A 16345-nucleotide genomic window follows, 5' to 3' on the forward strand; every position below is an offset into this window, starting at 1 on the left:
TGTAAGAATGTACAAAGAAATAATTCCCTTGAACAGAACTAGATAAACAAGGCACAAAGGTCAAAAGAACAATAAAAAGATTTGCTTATGTAAAAAGAATTCTTAACAAATTATTGAAAATACTAATGTTTCTGCAATGCAGCCTATGTGCTGACAATGTCTTTCATTCTTCCTTGCAGGATTGTGATTTCTGCTGTATAATAAAGCAGTTTTCAAATGGTTTCTTTCTCCCTGCTTGATTGGAATGTAGTAATATTCAAAGGAATTTTCTTGCTACATTGCTAAGCATTGTTATGGAAGGCTGCATTGTGTGTTTTATTTTTATATATATATATATATATATATATATATATATATATACACACACATATGTGTGTATCTATATATATATATATATATATATATACATATATATACGGGTGCTCTCTGGTGGTGCCCCACAATATAGATAAATGCTCCAAACAATTTCCTTCTGTTCTCCAAAGAAGTCAACAAGCACTCCAGTCCAGTAGCATAGCAGATCTTTAATTCGCCAGCAACAGTTCCAGACAGACGCGTTTCGTTTCCTTCGTCAGTGTCATAGATCTGCACTGCGAGGACGCTATTTAAACTATTTTGCCGCCACCCGAGCAACACGCATGATGATGGCAAAGGAGCTCAAACAAGTTTAGAAAGCGGTCGGCCATCTTATCATAGTCAATTACAAGGTTTCATAATATCATATTCATATCACAATACCGCAGTTCAACAAATTACACCTCATACAGGTAACAGTTTCGTTAATGCATTATTGGCAAATGTCGGGAGCTTATTAACGCATATACCATCATGGCCCAGTTCGTGATTATATATCAGCTGGTATAAAGTATGTAAAGTATATATATATGTGTACTGATAACATTACGATCGCATTATATGCATATTCAGGATATATATCCCATATACCTCACAATTGACAAACTGAACCACAAAGATTGCGGGTTCCGCTGTACATGCAGCATGATACCACGTGTTTCGGTTGCCGAATATCCTTAAAGCTTATTGGTGGATATCGACATGCCAGCAAAGCATAGAAATAAGGCTGTGAATCGGCTATTGGTGACTCTGCAGTTAATGGAGCTGTACAAAAAAAAAGACAGAATGCTATTGACCTTTGCCTAATTAGTGCACATATATATAGGGAAGGGTAATTATATCCATACTGAATATAAGAAGTAACATTAAAGCAAAATGTCAGACAAATACTATCCTCAATGAATCCAAATATTCAAAAAATCGAAAAAACATGTCACATGATTCAACTTGCAATTAATGCCATGCAAATGAAGTGTCCCTATCAAAAGGACTTGGGGGAAATTCATCTACCTAGATGCACTGCTAATTCTTTCCCTCTATTCAGTCCCCTGGGCATTTTAGTCTATAGATCAATTATGGTACGTGATTCTAATCTGCGTAATCTAGAGACCCTGTCCCCTCCTCTTGGGTTGATCGGTACGCAATCGAGCCCAAAATATTGCAACAGGTCCCTGTTGCTTTGATGTTTCTGGGCAAAATGCCTGGCCACTGAATAGTTTACATCCTTATTGGTAATGGCTCGTTGATGTTCTAAGATGCGCACCTTCACACAATGGATAGTGCTCCCTACGTATCTCAGTCCGCAGGGACACACTAGACAGTATACCACGTGTGATGTGGAACATGTGATAAATTTGTTGATGGCTTTTAGTGTCTTAAGACCCGGTTATAGTTTAGGACTCTCTTACTACTGCCACACGCTCTACATTTCCCACAGGGAAAGAATCCTTTCATCTCTTTCAGTGTGCCTCTGGAGGACATAATAGGGGAAAGATGACTGTGGACTAAAGTATCCTTAATAGACCTCGCCTTGCGAAAAGTAATGAGGGGTGTTCCTGGGATATCTTTCCCTATCACTGAGTCTGTTTGGAGTATGTTCCAATTCTTCTTTAGTATACTTCTAAGGCTATTAGCATCGTCGGAATAGGTAGGTTCAAGGCATGTGGGCTGCTGAATTCATATCTTAGCATAGATCGCCGTCTAGTGTTGTGTCCGGATGTTAGCACTTTGTTGTTCTGGAAGAGTCTTCGAAGTATCACGAGATAGGTGACTCCTCCCCTGGACTACAGTGCGCATTGGCATCTTCTCCATCCTCAGATTGTTTTTTTCCGCCATTGGGTTCGGATGCTATTCCTCAACTCCAACTTCGGAACCGAAACTTTTCAACTTTCTAAGGCCAAAATGCCTTCTACCTCGACGGTATTGTTCTTGTTCGGTAAACCTTCACTCGATAACACTTTCCATCTTGATCCAGTCGTCGATGCGGGCTGTTGGGCCTTTTCAACGCCACGTGGGCCTGCAGCCGATGGAAGGAACCCCGTTTAAAAGGTGCCCACAATGTCACTCCAAATTCCCACATACTGATAAACATACAGTATGCAACAAGTGCCTCTCTCCCGAGCACAAGGAAAACTGTCCTGCTTGTGCTCAGTTCCGGTCAAAGAAAACTATCCGGAACCGAAGGGCCCCTAGACAAGAGATGCAACGGCAGGTACCGGAACCGGAGAATATTTTAGAAGACGACCATGACCTCCCAGAAGCGGCGGACTCCGACCTAGAAATTGTCACTGTAGAGGACCAGTCGGACTCCGATGACCAGATCACACCGGGGCAAACCGTGAGTACCACGCCCCCATCCCTGCTTCCATCTCAAGACAAGGCTCCGGTGAAGCATTGCCTATGGGCCTTAGCCAAGATCGACAAACTCCTTCAATGGCCCGCCTTCTGCCTCGGCTCTGAAGAGCAAACCTAAGCCTTCTGATACCCCGGGAACAAGCTACACTCTTCCTAAAAAGGCAGCCGATCCGAAAAAGGTGGTCGAGCCAAAGACACTGGTTGATTTAAAAAAAGGTCGTCGATCCCAAAAGAATAGTCGACCCGACAACGGCCGCCGAGCCGAAAAAGAGTGTCCCGTGACAAAAAATTAGTCACACTAAAAATCCAGTTGACCTGAAGAAGGCAGTTGACTCTACAAAGAAACTGGTCGATCTGAAAAAGGCTATCGAACCAAAAACACTGGTAGATCCAAAAAAGGTTATCGACCCGAAAAACAAGTCGATCCGATAAAGGTCGTCGAACCAAAGAAGCTCGCCGAACCAAAAAAAGCAGTAGAGCCAACAAAAAACGTTGACCTGAAAAAGGTCACTGACCCGAAAAAGGTCACTGACCCGAAAAAAGGAGTCAAGACGAAAAAAGCTCCACAGCCAATGGCCCTCGAGCCAAAGACTCACCACAAACAAGTGACTAAGCCAAAAACATCGGCGCCAAAACCACGGACAGTTGAGTAAGAACTTTTCCATCCTGATCCAGAGAGTGAAGAACAGCCTAAACTGTATATAGACCCTGAAACAGCACGGGTAACAGTTTACCACAGGAAGAAGAGACCTTAGGACACTGACACTTCCTGCCCTGTTCCTCTAAAGAAGAAAGACTTTGCAACATCTCCCTAAAGGCCTTTCACTCCTCCTCCTTTCTTTCCTGACATGCCTTATATGCCTTACTCTCCCTCAAATTATGATGAGACAGAAAACATAGGGGAAGATCCTTAAGATAACTTTGTAGAACCTGAGGATCAAGATATACAAGATAACACATGGGATGACCAGAATGATCCTTATGATACATACCACCCACACCCCATCCCTGACGCCTCTACAGATCCTACAAAGCAGTTGCCTACTGACGACACCATTGTCTTTAACCAACTAGTGGATAGGGCAGCTAAATATCATAATGTAGACATGCACACTGACCCAATAGAGGAGGATTTCCTATTTGACACTTTTCCAACTTCAGAAAAAAGCGTACGTACACTTCTATGTTGAAAGGGGTACTGAAACATGCGCCAGACACATTTAAAGATCCAGCCAGAGCGCGTGTCCTCAATCCCAGAATTGAGAATAAGTATAAAGCAGACCCTACAGACCCTTCTTATATTAAGTCACAGTTGCCTTTAGACTCATTAGTGGTAGCGAACGCTTGAAAGCGAGCTAATTCACAAACAGGAGGTGCTCCCCCTCCTGACAAAGAGTCAAAGATACTAGAAGCCTCAGGCAAAAGAGTGGCATCCTAAGCCGCAAATACTTGGAGAATTGCAAACACACAGGCTCTATTAGCATGATACGATAGAGCACATTATGACCAGCTGGAAGGTTTACTACAACACCTGCCAGAACCCTTTAAAACTAAAGCTAACGACCTAATACAGGAAGGCAAATTTATCACAAATGCTTCCATTAACCCGTTTGTTGCTTCGAACGTTCTGCGCCAGTGCTGACCGTTCGAAGAAACGGGTGCGGCCGCGTCGGCCAACGGATGTGCGCAGCACTGGCAAGGTAGTGCTCGCGACGACCGTTGGCCGACGGCAGCACTAAAGGGGTTAAATGTGCACTTGACGCAGCTGACACAGCAGCTAGGTCCATCAACACTAGCGTATTACTACGCTGGCATGCATGGCTACGCATTTCCGGATTTAAGAATGAAGTGCAATCAACCATCCTCAACCAGCCAGTAACCAAGACTTTCTGTTTGGCCCTGCAGTAGATACCATCTTAGAGAAGATGAAAAAAGATACCGATACTGCTAAGTCTATGGGCGCACTTCAGTTTCAACAATCTAGAAGTTCCTTTCGCCCCTCCTCCTTTTGAGGCTCAGGTATAGGCAACACATCTGAAACTTGCTCTACATTCAAAAGTAATACCCAAAGCACCTTTAATAAAGGCTCCAACAGAGAAGGTTATAGAGTCAATAATAACAAGGGCAGAGGACGTGGTGGCAACAACACCAGAGCCTCCACCGCCACCAAACAGTGACTTGCTCACACTCCCTCCAGACCACTCAACACCGGTCGGAGGCAGACTAACACAATTCCTATCAGTCTGGAACACAATTACCACAGACAGGTGGGTGAGACAAATTATCCAATATGGTTATTGCCTGGAACTCACTTCTACTTCACCCAACATACCACCCAAACACCGTCCTATGTCCAAAGAACACATCACGCTGTTACAACAAGAGGTAACATCCATGCTAGAAAAGGGAGCCATAGAGCCAGTCTCTTTTCAACACCAAGGGTCAGGAGTATACTCCCTATACTTCCTTATTCCCAATAAGGAAATATTGGACCTCAGACCTCTGAACCAATACATACTCTCAGAGCATTTCCATATGATCACTCTTCAACAAGTACTCCCTTTACTCCAACAAGGCGACTTCCTGACTACATTAGAACTCAAGGAATGCATACTTTCACATACCTATACATCCAGCTCACAGGAAATACCTCTGGTTCACAATAGAAGGTCAACACTATCAATTCAAAGTTCTCTCCTTCGGGGTAACTACAGCACCAAGGGTTTTTACAAAATGCCTAGCAGTAGTAGCAGCACACCTCAGAAGGCAACACATCCATGTGGTCCCCTACCTGGATGATTGGCTCATAAAAGCCAACTCATACGCACAGTGTGTAAACCACACATCTCAGACAATCCAGCTGCTGCACAGTTTGGGATTTTCCATAAATTACCCAAAATCACATCTGCAGCCCTCCCACATACAACAATATCTGGGAGCAACAATAGAAATCTCAGTGGCAAAAGCATGTCAAAATCCAGCCAGGATAGCCAACAAGCAGTCTCTAATTCAAAGATTTCACCCATAACACTCCTTGCCAGCTCGAGTGTTCATGCAGCTTATAGGCATGATGGCCTCCTGCATATTCATTGTCCCTCATACCAGACTTCAAATGCGTCCATTGCAAGAATGCCTAGCACGGCAGTGGAACCAACCTCAAGGACAACTATAAGACCTAGTGTTGGTAGACAGTCGCACTTAAAACTCTCTGCAGTGGTGGAACCCACAAAACCTTTCCAAGGGGCGACTGTTCCAAGAGCCGGTTCTTCACCCCCCTTGAACATCCTTAACGACTGGAACCCAATCTCCACTGAGGACACCACCCGCCTGATGAACTCCATCCACTCTGGATCCCCAACTGACCCATGCCCTCACCACATCTTCAACAAAGCAGACTCCATCATAGCACCACACCTCCGAGATGTCATCAACTGCTCCCTCAACTCCGCCACCTTCCCGGAAAGCTGGAAACACGCAGAACTCAGCGCCCTTCTGAAAAAACCCACAGCTGACCCCACTGAACTCAAAAACTACCGCCCCATCTCGCTTCTTCCATTCCCGGCCAAAGTCATCGAGAAAGCTGTCAACAACCAGCTCGCCGCCTTCCTCGAAACCAACAAATCCCTCGACTCCTCACAGTCCGGATTCCGAGCCAAACACAGCACTGAGACCGCACTCATCGCTGCAACAGACGACATTCGAACTCTACTGGACAACGGAGACACAGTCGCCCTCATCCTCCTCGACCTCTCCGCTGCCTTCGACACAGTCTGTCATAGCACCCTTCTACAGCGCCTCAGAAACGTCGGAATCCAACGAAAAGCACTGGAATGGATCACCTCGTTCCTTACCGGAAGAACCCAGAGAGTCCGCCTCCCACCATTCAAGTCAGAGGCTACTGAAGTCATTTGTGGCGTGCCACAAGGATCTTCACTCAGCCCCACCCTCTTCAACGTATACATGAGCCCCCTTGCGGCCATCGCTCGCCAACACAACCTCAACATCATCTCCTACGCTGACGACACTCAACTGATCCTCTCACTCACCAAAGACCCTAACACCGCCAAAACCAACTTACACGAAGGAATGAAAGAAGTAGCCGAGTGGATGAAGCACAGCCGTCTGAAACTGAACTCAGACAAAACAGAAGTCCTCATCTTAGGCACCTCCCCCTCCGCCTGGGATGACTCTTGGTGGCCAGAGGCCCTTGGAAAAGCACCCATCCCGACAGACCACGCACGGAACCTGGGCGTCATCCTGGACTCCTCACTCTCGAAGACCAGACAAGTCAACGCCGTTTCATCATCTTGCTTCAACATTCTTCGCATGCTCAAAAAAACATTTCGCTGGATCCCCACCGAAACTAGAAAAACGGTCACCCACGCACCGGTCACGAGCCGCCTGGACTACGGAAACACCCTATACGCCGGTACCACCGCAAAACTCCAGAAAAAACTCTAACGCATCCAGAACGCTTCAGCCAGGCTCATACTAGACATCCCGCGTAAAGAACACATCTCTGGTCACCTGAAAAACCTCCACTGGCTCCCCGTAAATAAGAGGATTACTTTCCGCCTCCTAACCCACGCACACAAAGCACTTTACGAACTTGGACCCGAATGCCTCAACACACGACTATCCTTCTACACCCCCTCCCGTCAGCTACGATCCTCCAACCTAGCCCTTGCCACTGTACCTCGCATCAACAAAACCACCATGGGAGGTAGATCCTTCTCCTACCTGGCAGCTAAAACTTGGAACTCTCTTCCCACTCACCTTCGCCTTACTCAGAACCACCTAGCATTCAGAAAGCAACTTAAAACTTGGATATTCGACAAGTAATTCCCCACCCTTCCTCAAGCGCCTTGAGACCCTATGGGTATGTAGCGCGCTATATAAATCTATTGACTTGACTTGACTTGACTTGACTTGACGCATCACTGACAGGTTGGGGAGCCCACCTACTTCAATACGCAGTCCAAGGGCTCTGGACAGTCAAGCAGAAGACACTGCATATAAACCACTTGAGTTGCTAGCAGTATTTCTAGCAATGAAAGCCTTCCAGAAATACTTGTACAACAACGCTGTATTAATCCGGACGGACAACATGACAGCCATGTACTACATCCAGAAACAGGGAGGGGCACACTCTCCGCAGTTGTCTCACCTAGCACAGAGCATATGGAGGTGGGCAATTCCAAAAAACATCTTTCTCCTGGCAGAACACCTGCCAGGAATAGACAATCAGATCGCAGATCTACTAAGCAGACACAGCCAACAAATACACTAATGGGAAATTCACCCTCAAGTCTTCCAACCATTCTTCAAAAAGTGGGGGCATCCAGAGATAGATCTGTTTGCCACAAAAGAAAACTCAAAATGCCAGTCCTTTGTCGCCAGGTTCCCACACCCGTTGTCACAGGGCAATGCGATATGGATGAACGATTCAGGCAGATTTGCGTACGCTTTTCCGCCAACCCCACTGATTCCATTAGTGGCCCGCAAACTAAAGCAACAGTCTCTCACAATGATCCTGGTTGCTCCCACATGGGCAAGACAGCCATGGTACACAACACTCCTAGAACTCTCAGTAGTTCCACACCAAAGACTGCGCCTATCGCCACAGCTGTTAACTCAGAACCATGGAGAAATCAGGCACCCAGATCCCAATCAGATGAACCTAGCGATCTGGCTCCTGAAGTCTTAGAGTTCGGATATCTTAACTTGCCTCCAGACTGTATGAACATTATCAAGGAAGCAAGACGCCGAACTACTAGAGCATGCTACGCAGCTAAATGGAAAAGATTTGTAATTTACTGTAATAATAACCAAATCAGTCCATTAGATGCCTCCATCCAAAACATAATCTGTTACTTGTTACATCTGCAAAGATGCAATCTCGCATACTCTTCCATAAAGCTACACCTTGCTGCTATAAGAAAAGCAGCAGCGGACCAAAAGATTGCCGCACCTTTATCCCAGTTACAAACGTAACAATGTATGTGCCGCTACCCCTGACGTCAGCTGCTGAGTGGCGCCACTGTAGATCCAGATCAAACAGTATTTTTTAAGCTTGGGTGGGGGCGCACAAATATAAAGTCCAAAACTAACAGTGTTTTTTAGAAACAGTCCTTTCTTTATTTATTCAAAAATTATTAAGTGCAAAAATTCATTGATTTCATTGTGAAAGAGATTGATCAGCCAACGCGTTTCTCTCCCTAACAGGGAGCTTCCTCAGGGCAATTAGCTAGTAAAAGGTCCAGTTCAAGATGGCCGGACCCCTCACGCTGGAAGATACCGCAAGCAGTGCAAAACGTCCTGATCCAGGGACTCCAGCATAACTACAGATTTGTCAACTTAAAGAAACTCTCTGTAAAATTGAAGAGACGGTGCGATGTACCTTTAACCGGGCCAACCTTTGCGATATACATTTTAAAAGATACTGTATTACGGACGGCGGAACCTTATTGATCCTTTTTCAAACTTTTGAATCTTTACTATATTATTCATCTTGAACTGGACCTTTTACTAGCTAATTGCCCTGAGGAAGCTCCATGTTAGGGAGAGAAACGCGTTGGCTGATCAATCTCTTTCACAATGAAATCAATTAATTTTTGCACTTAATAACTTTTGAATAAATAAAGAAAGGACTGTTTCTAGAAAACACTTTGTTTGTTTTGGACTTTGTTTGTGCGCCCCCACCCGAGCTTAAAACAACCTTGCTGCTATAGCAGCATATCTCCAAAACAGACAACACCTGTCCCTGTTCAGAATACCACCTATCAAAGCTTTTATGGAGGGACTTAAAAGAATTATCCCTCCAAGACATCCACCTTCGCCAGTCTGGAACTTAAACGTAGTACTTACCAGACTTATGGTGCCACCTTTCAAACCACTCCATTCGTGTGAATTACAATTCCTAACATGGAAGGTGGCATTTTTAGTTGCCATTACCTCCCTCATGCGAGTGAGTGAGCTACAAGCACTCACAATTCAAGAACCTTTTATGCAAATACATCATAATAAGGTAGTGCTCCGTACTAACCCTAAGTTCATGCCAAAAGTTATATCAACGTTCCATATCAATCAGTCAATAGATTTGCCAGTTTTCTTCCAAAACCCGCAGTCAGTGGCTGAAAGAGCCCTACACACACTAGATGTAAAAAGAGCTCGGTTATATTACGTTGACAGAACTAAAGATTTCAGAAAGACAAAACAACTTATTTGTTGCTTTTGCTCCACAACATAAGGGTAACCCTATTTCAAAAACAGGAATAGCCAGATGGATAGTTAAGTGCATTCAGATATGCTATCAAAAGGCTAAGCGCACTCTAACCCCCAAAAGCCCACTCAACGCGCAAAATGGGGGCATCCATGGCTTTCCAGGAAGTATTCACTAAACACTACTGTGTAGAGGTGCAAGCAAGGCAACAAGCTGCTGTAGGCCAGGCTGTCCTCAAAACTCTTTTTCAGTCTGCTGCAGCTGGTACAGGTGACCACCGCTAGAGGAGATACTGCTATACAGTCTATGCTAAGATATGAATTCAGCAGCCCACATACCTTGAACGGAAAGGCCCATAGATCGTTTGCAGCTACAAGACCGAGTACACTTGTAATTTTTTGAGACCAGGGTCCAGGACCAGATTGGGTCAGCAGAAACCTCCTTTCACAAGCACCATACTTGCCCTACACACCTTTCGCTACGCTTGCCCTGACGAAGTTCAATCTTAGAACGAAACCCGTTGGCTGACGTTTTGCACAAATCCTATGGATTGTTTAAAATAAAGATTGATATATTTATGCACAAAGACATTGATCAAGCTTCTTTATTGACGCTGTATTTACTTGGTAGTGCACCTCTCCAGTATTCTCACAGCTATAAACTTTGCAGACAATCGTAACATCCTAATGTATTGCTTCTTATGGGACAGGGATGAACAAGTGGGACAGCGTCACCGGCAGTAGCCGCATCTCCAGTTTCCACCATCTTCTCCTGGCTCTGTTGCCTTAAAACCCTCTCTGACACAGCCCTTCTGCACCATCATACCACAGTAGTGAAGCAGTTCTTTCATTTTTCCATCAATTGGGAGACGGATCATGATGAATTGCTGGGTGATCCAGCTCATCTGAAAGATGTACACCTTCTCCTTCCTGCCTTCTACTCCAGGCCACTCTTGTTCTGCCTGGATGTGCTTTCTAGCATGTTCTTGGAGATGGAACTTCTTCATTTGCTGAACAAAGAGGCCCTAGAGGTGGTACTTGTGGAGGAGAGGGACATGTGAGTTTTTTTTTCCTTTTACTAATTGGTCCACAAGAAGGTTTGAGGGCTGTTAATCACCCTGGAAGTATATCTTCAAATACCCAAACAATTTTCTCTGGGCATCGACCATGAGTTGAGTTAGAGTGACTTATCGTCCTGCCAATCATACATCCACAATGAACCAAAATGTGACTTTCATTTTAGATAATTTTTTCTGTCTTTGGATTTGGAGGTGTATCAAACAAGCTCCCGAAGGAGAAACGATGCAGGTGTGGGACAAGAGGCCACAAATTAGAGAGTCTGGATCAGAGCGAGTTGACTGACTAGGGCCAGGTCAGGTTTGAGGAAAAGCGTTTTTTTTTGCAGTCTTTAACCAGGTTGGAGTATGAATATGGGGAAAGATATCTTTGGGTCTCCTAAATGATATTTGTTTCTTCTATTCGGTCTACAGTAATTGAGCTCCACTGAAACTGCCACAATGTTTTTTTTCCTTGAATGACAAACCCATATTGAGTCTAATTTGTCATTCCAAAGACCATAATTCCGAGGACTGTCTCCAACCTTTTTTCAAAAAATCTGAAACCGGAATGAATATCTACAATAGACGTAAAAAACTGTGAAATAGATTTGCAATAACAGTAGCCTTCTGGAATTTCATAGGTCAGTTTCTGAACTTGAAGGATTTGTTTGTGAAAGAAAAGTAAATGCTCCATTACAAATCTCAATTTGTATCTTTTATTAAACAATTGCATTTTATGTTATGGGGAAAAAGTATAGTATGCCTGGAGCTAATGCCAAGGTGATACAGTGTGCTTCAAGAACTACACTTAGGTTAAACATACATGTTCATAGATTTGCTTTGGATTGTTTACTCAAACACATGGGATCTATTGCCAGACTGATTTTTTTCATGCCTGCCAAAGAGGTATTCACAAAGATGTTTTACTCTAACCAATACATTTTTACAAATATTTCCGTCTACAAATGTCCGGTGGCTGGCTAGGTGTGTAGGAGGCAGCCCCCTTATTTTATATTTTCCCATTCATTGTTTATACTCGATAATAAGTTTTGGAGTGAGGAAGTTGCTGTCAAATAAATGTGGAAGTTGGCTATATGTGGATTTTAAAATTATGAGTGAGGAGGTTTGGTAGAAAGTGAAAGGAAAATGTATCAGGTGACCTATTTTCAATTATGGTAATTTAATCGTAGAGCTAACAGTTTGTGTATGTACAGCAGAGTACCCCAAAAAGAAAAACTGTTATGCATGATACAATTAAAGAGGAAGGCATGAAGGATATGCATTAAATTAGAAAGATAAGCACAGGTCCACTGTCCGGTTTGTATGCCTGATAGCGCCAGGTTTGATTCACTCGGGGAACAGGTAAGCTTTACTGAAAAAGACTACAGTTCTGACACACACGTATATTTTATTTTGTAGAAATGCTATTCTGTTAACTACACATTTTAAATATTTTCTATAGCTTTTCACTGTTCATTTCACCACAGACTGTAGGTGGGAGGGAGAGGTGGGGTGGATGCAGGGCGTGGGACTCAAAACTGATAAACTAAAATTCTAAATTAATTTAATCGGGATCCTTTCAGGATGAAAAGTTAATGGTCACAAGAATGATATTAAATTATGGAGGAACACTACTGATACATTTTCTATTTTTGCCCCTTCCAAATAGAAAAAGTATTTGGCGTTATAGTCCAGAAATACATTAGATCTGACTTTGTTTTCCCAAACTGGAACTCCGAATGTATTTTTCACTATGTCAGTGGAGCCGTTGTCACAGTATGTCAGAAAGAATAATTTATCTGTAGGCTATAGACCATATCATCATCAACTGAATGCATGATAGCTTTTTCATATGGATAACATATTGGGAATCATGCAGAAGTGTTTCTCGGAGGTATTGTGATCCTCACAATACCTCCGATTGTCTACAGTCCATGAGCTTTAAGAGTCTTTGGCCAGTCAGTATAAGTTTAATGTTAAATGTTAGGCATGACCCCAAACTGTTAAATCCAGCAGTGTGTCAGGATACTGTTATAAGAGTGGCAGATAAGATTACATTTTGGGGCATACACCTAACCTCAAGCTATGAAACGCTGCATTATTACAATATCCCTGACTTGTCTTCACCGTGGTTACAGGATGACATTCAGATTAAATTCTCAACATTCATCTTGAAGCACAAATGACTGAGGATCACCCAAATTACTTTTCCGTTCCAAGTGAGTGAGTGTAGTTTAGGAGTGAAGAATATAGAAAAAGACACCTAAGCATCACCGTTGTGTGCACTCTTCCAAGGGTTTAAGCCCATGAAAGACAAAGCCTGGCTTGCAATTGAAATGAGCTTAATTGCCCATCCACCTAAGAAGTTATTATAGATGGCAATAAAATATATAACCTGGTTTGAGGGAAATCGCACATCCTTCAAAGTCGGTGGCAATCTTAATAGGATTGCCTCCTCGTGTCTGGGCCTGCATACACCAGTTATTGGAAACTTTGATTTCTCACCCAGGCTCCTGAATCCACATTCGCTGCAGAATGGAAAAGTCTGAGCTGGGCGCTCTGGTACAACTGTATGTTAATGGACATTCAAAATCCTTTAAGCAAAGTGAGTATGATTTGGAGAAGGCTGAAAAGAACTTGGGTACTGTATATTCAACTTGAAACTAATTTTTCCAAAATGCTTTTAGTGGCATGGATAGCGGACCTAAAAAAAGATATTGTTGATGAATCGTGGAACTTTTAGACGCAAATATCCCAATTCCCACGATGAACACAAGAGGGTACATATACTGTCTGTTAAAGATGGCTCTTTACCCCTGAAACTCCTTCCCATATGTTCAAATGCTACCCCCTATTAGTTTTAGAGAAATTAACGACAGGGTCAGTGTGTCATTTCTGGGCTTCTTGCTTAGTTATTATTACCTAATGGAAGGATGTATTGACAAGAATCTAGCAGATCACAGGATTCTTAGCCCCTTTTAACTCCTTCATGTGCCTTTGAGGAAACTGTTGACCGGGATATGTTATACTCCCTTTTGTTAATATCTGGGAAGGCTTATCAGCCACCTGATGACAGTAGCACACTTTATGAAAGCTCAGGCCTGCTACAGCCCCACTGATTGTCATATTGTCGAACAGAGTATGTGACTGCTGCATAAATTAGGAATTCTCAGCAAACCCTAGCAGACAGGCTACCTTACTTTGAAGTAACTGGAACGTCTAGTAGAACAATTGAAATCTCACAACAGACGCATCAAATTTTTGCTTAGGTATTGGATTGTGTTATGGACTCTTTATAACCAATGTCAGTGGGCTCCCTGTGTTCCTAAACCAGCAGGGTGAACGATAAATATACTTTTGGAGTGAACCTATTTAAAGTAAGTGTGTGTGTGTGTGTCAGTGTCAAACGAAACTTTGACTCAATTTTAATAACCTTTAAAACTTTAAAAGAAAATGCTGCATTTGCTGGATTGCTCATGATGCTGGGGTTATTACATTTGAACATATAAACAACATCTACAAAAAGAAGAAAAATTAAAATTGCCTGCCCTTTCAAAGGCCTATTTATTATCCCTGTGTAAAAGTTTAACGCACAGCAGGATTTTAAAATTGCACGTGGAGCAGACATTAATCAAAGGACAACAAATGAGTACTAAGATGTTGGCACTACAGGTCGCTGGTATTCCAAGACATTTTTCTTGCTAGCTATTCTGCCTCGGGTGATTAGTGGTTTGTTTAACACCTTTTGTTTTTAGATTCAGTTGTGGAGATTTCCTGCCATTATTTTAAGTTTTGTGCAATGGAGCTTTATGTTCCCTCGAGGGTGTCTTTGGGCACAGCGCTGCCTTATAAAGCTACTTGACCATATGCATATTCCAGGTCATACATTAGTGCGTGTACCTCCAGTGTTGAATGGCAGGTGGTATATCTCCTAGCCTAGTCCGTGGGCTAAGAGCCTTGCCCCGGGTGGTCTCTCTTTTAATTCTGCCAGGCTCCCTGGGAAGTTAGAATCAACCTCAACAAAAGAACATGGCAAAAGATAGGCTTAACTAGCAGGACTGCTGGAGGCTGGCTGCCTCCCTTCCTCTTTTCAGAATAAATACAAGGATACAAGTAGTATGCTGCTGTAAAAGAAACGCGAGGTATACTCCAAAATCAGTAACTGGATTCAAAGTAAAATTACGCATCCCAGTCCCACAAAATGAGAATCTGCACATAGGTCTGATGGGGTGTATATACACATGCCCCAGTGTCTCGAGGGTCAGCCATCTTCAATCACCCCTCACCACTGTTGCATGCCAATGCATCCTTTATTGATGTCTCCATGTCGTTCTACTGTGTTGCCTCTTAAAAGTCCCACTCCTATTTCCCTCTTGAACATTGAAGCTGAACAGTAGAACAGCACAGGACAACTATGTATAATAAAGAGAGTGTGCCATCTATAAAAGGAGGAATTGTGTAACTGCTCTAGATATTGGGCTTTCAGGCTTATTGGCTTAAATGCTCTCTTCTCAGTGTGGTGCAGAGTTAGTTGGACTATGATCCTGGAAAAATCTTTGGACATTTTACAGTGTTGAAATACTTTTGCTCACTAAACGTGTGTACACCTCTTATTAACTTGTGTTTTGTTTATTTGGAAATGCCCATTTAGTGTTCTAGATCAATTGAAAACCTTTCTTCTTCACATGAAAGGCGCTTAATCATAATTTGTTTTCTTTTTTTTGTCTAGGTGAAAGGCCATTTAAATGCAATCAGTGTGAAAAAGCTTTTAACCAAAAGGGGGCATTAGCGACTCACTTAATCAAGCACACTGGGGAAAAACCACACTCTTGTATGTTTTGCCCTGCAGCTTTCTCGCAAAAAGGCAATCTTCAGTCTCATATACAGAGAGTTCATTCTGAGGTAAAAACAATCAATTTTAAGGTGCAATACTTGTTAAATATTCAGAGCAGTAAATTCAAAGAGTACATTGTTGCATTCCATACACTACACTGTGCATCATTCTGTTTTTTCATCTATGGAGAATACAACGTGTTGGTATTGGTAGTGGTAGAATTATCAAGGTACACTATTCATATTGACTTTGTTTCATGTGAGGTATTTTTCTTGGTCCTGCAATGGTCTGTTTTGATCGTGTGTTTCCTGTAGTTATCACAGTACTTTGCCGCTGGTTTCATAGTGCCCTAGAAGATATTGCACTTCATTTGATAATCTACCTGGTCTTTTGTACTCTAGACTCTGCGGTTTTAGCTTGGACGAGCAGTCCAGGCTTACTCGAGGAGGTATCGATAGGTTTGGACCCCTGACACTTTAATCTAACATGGTAAAATAGAAATCTTGTCAGAACTGTTACTTGA

General features: G+C 43.1%; 1 protein-coding gene across 3 annotated transcripts in view; it reads left to right on the forward strand.

Annotated features, from left to right (window-relative positions):
* Positions 1 to 16345, forward strand: part of ZNF236 (zinc finger protein 236) — a 1135475-nt gene that overhangs the window by 126216 nt on the left and 992914 nt on the right. For all 3 annotated transcript variants that reach the window (XM_086965182.1, XM_086965180.1, XM_086965183.1), the window contains exon 6: positions 15718 to 15890. In XM_086965182.1, the coding sequence (XP_086821308.1) occupies positions 15718 to 15890 (173 nt within the window). The remainder of the gene's footprint in view (positions 1 to 15717; positions 15891 to 16345) is intronic.

This window comes from Lissotriton vulgaris, chromosome 4_1, assembly GCF_964263255.1.
Source record: "Lissotriton vulgaris chromosome 4_1, aLisVul1.2, whole genome shotgun sequence".
NCBI classification, from domain to species: Eukaryota; Metazoa; Chordata; class Amphibia; order Caudata; family Salamandridae; genus Lissotriton; species Lissotriton vulgaris.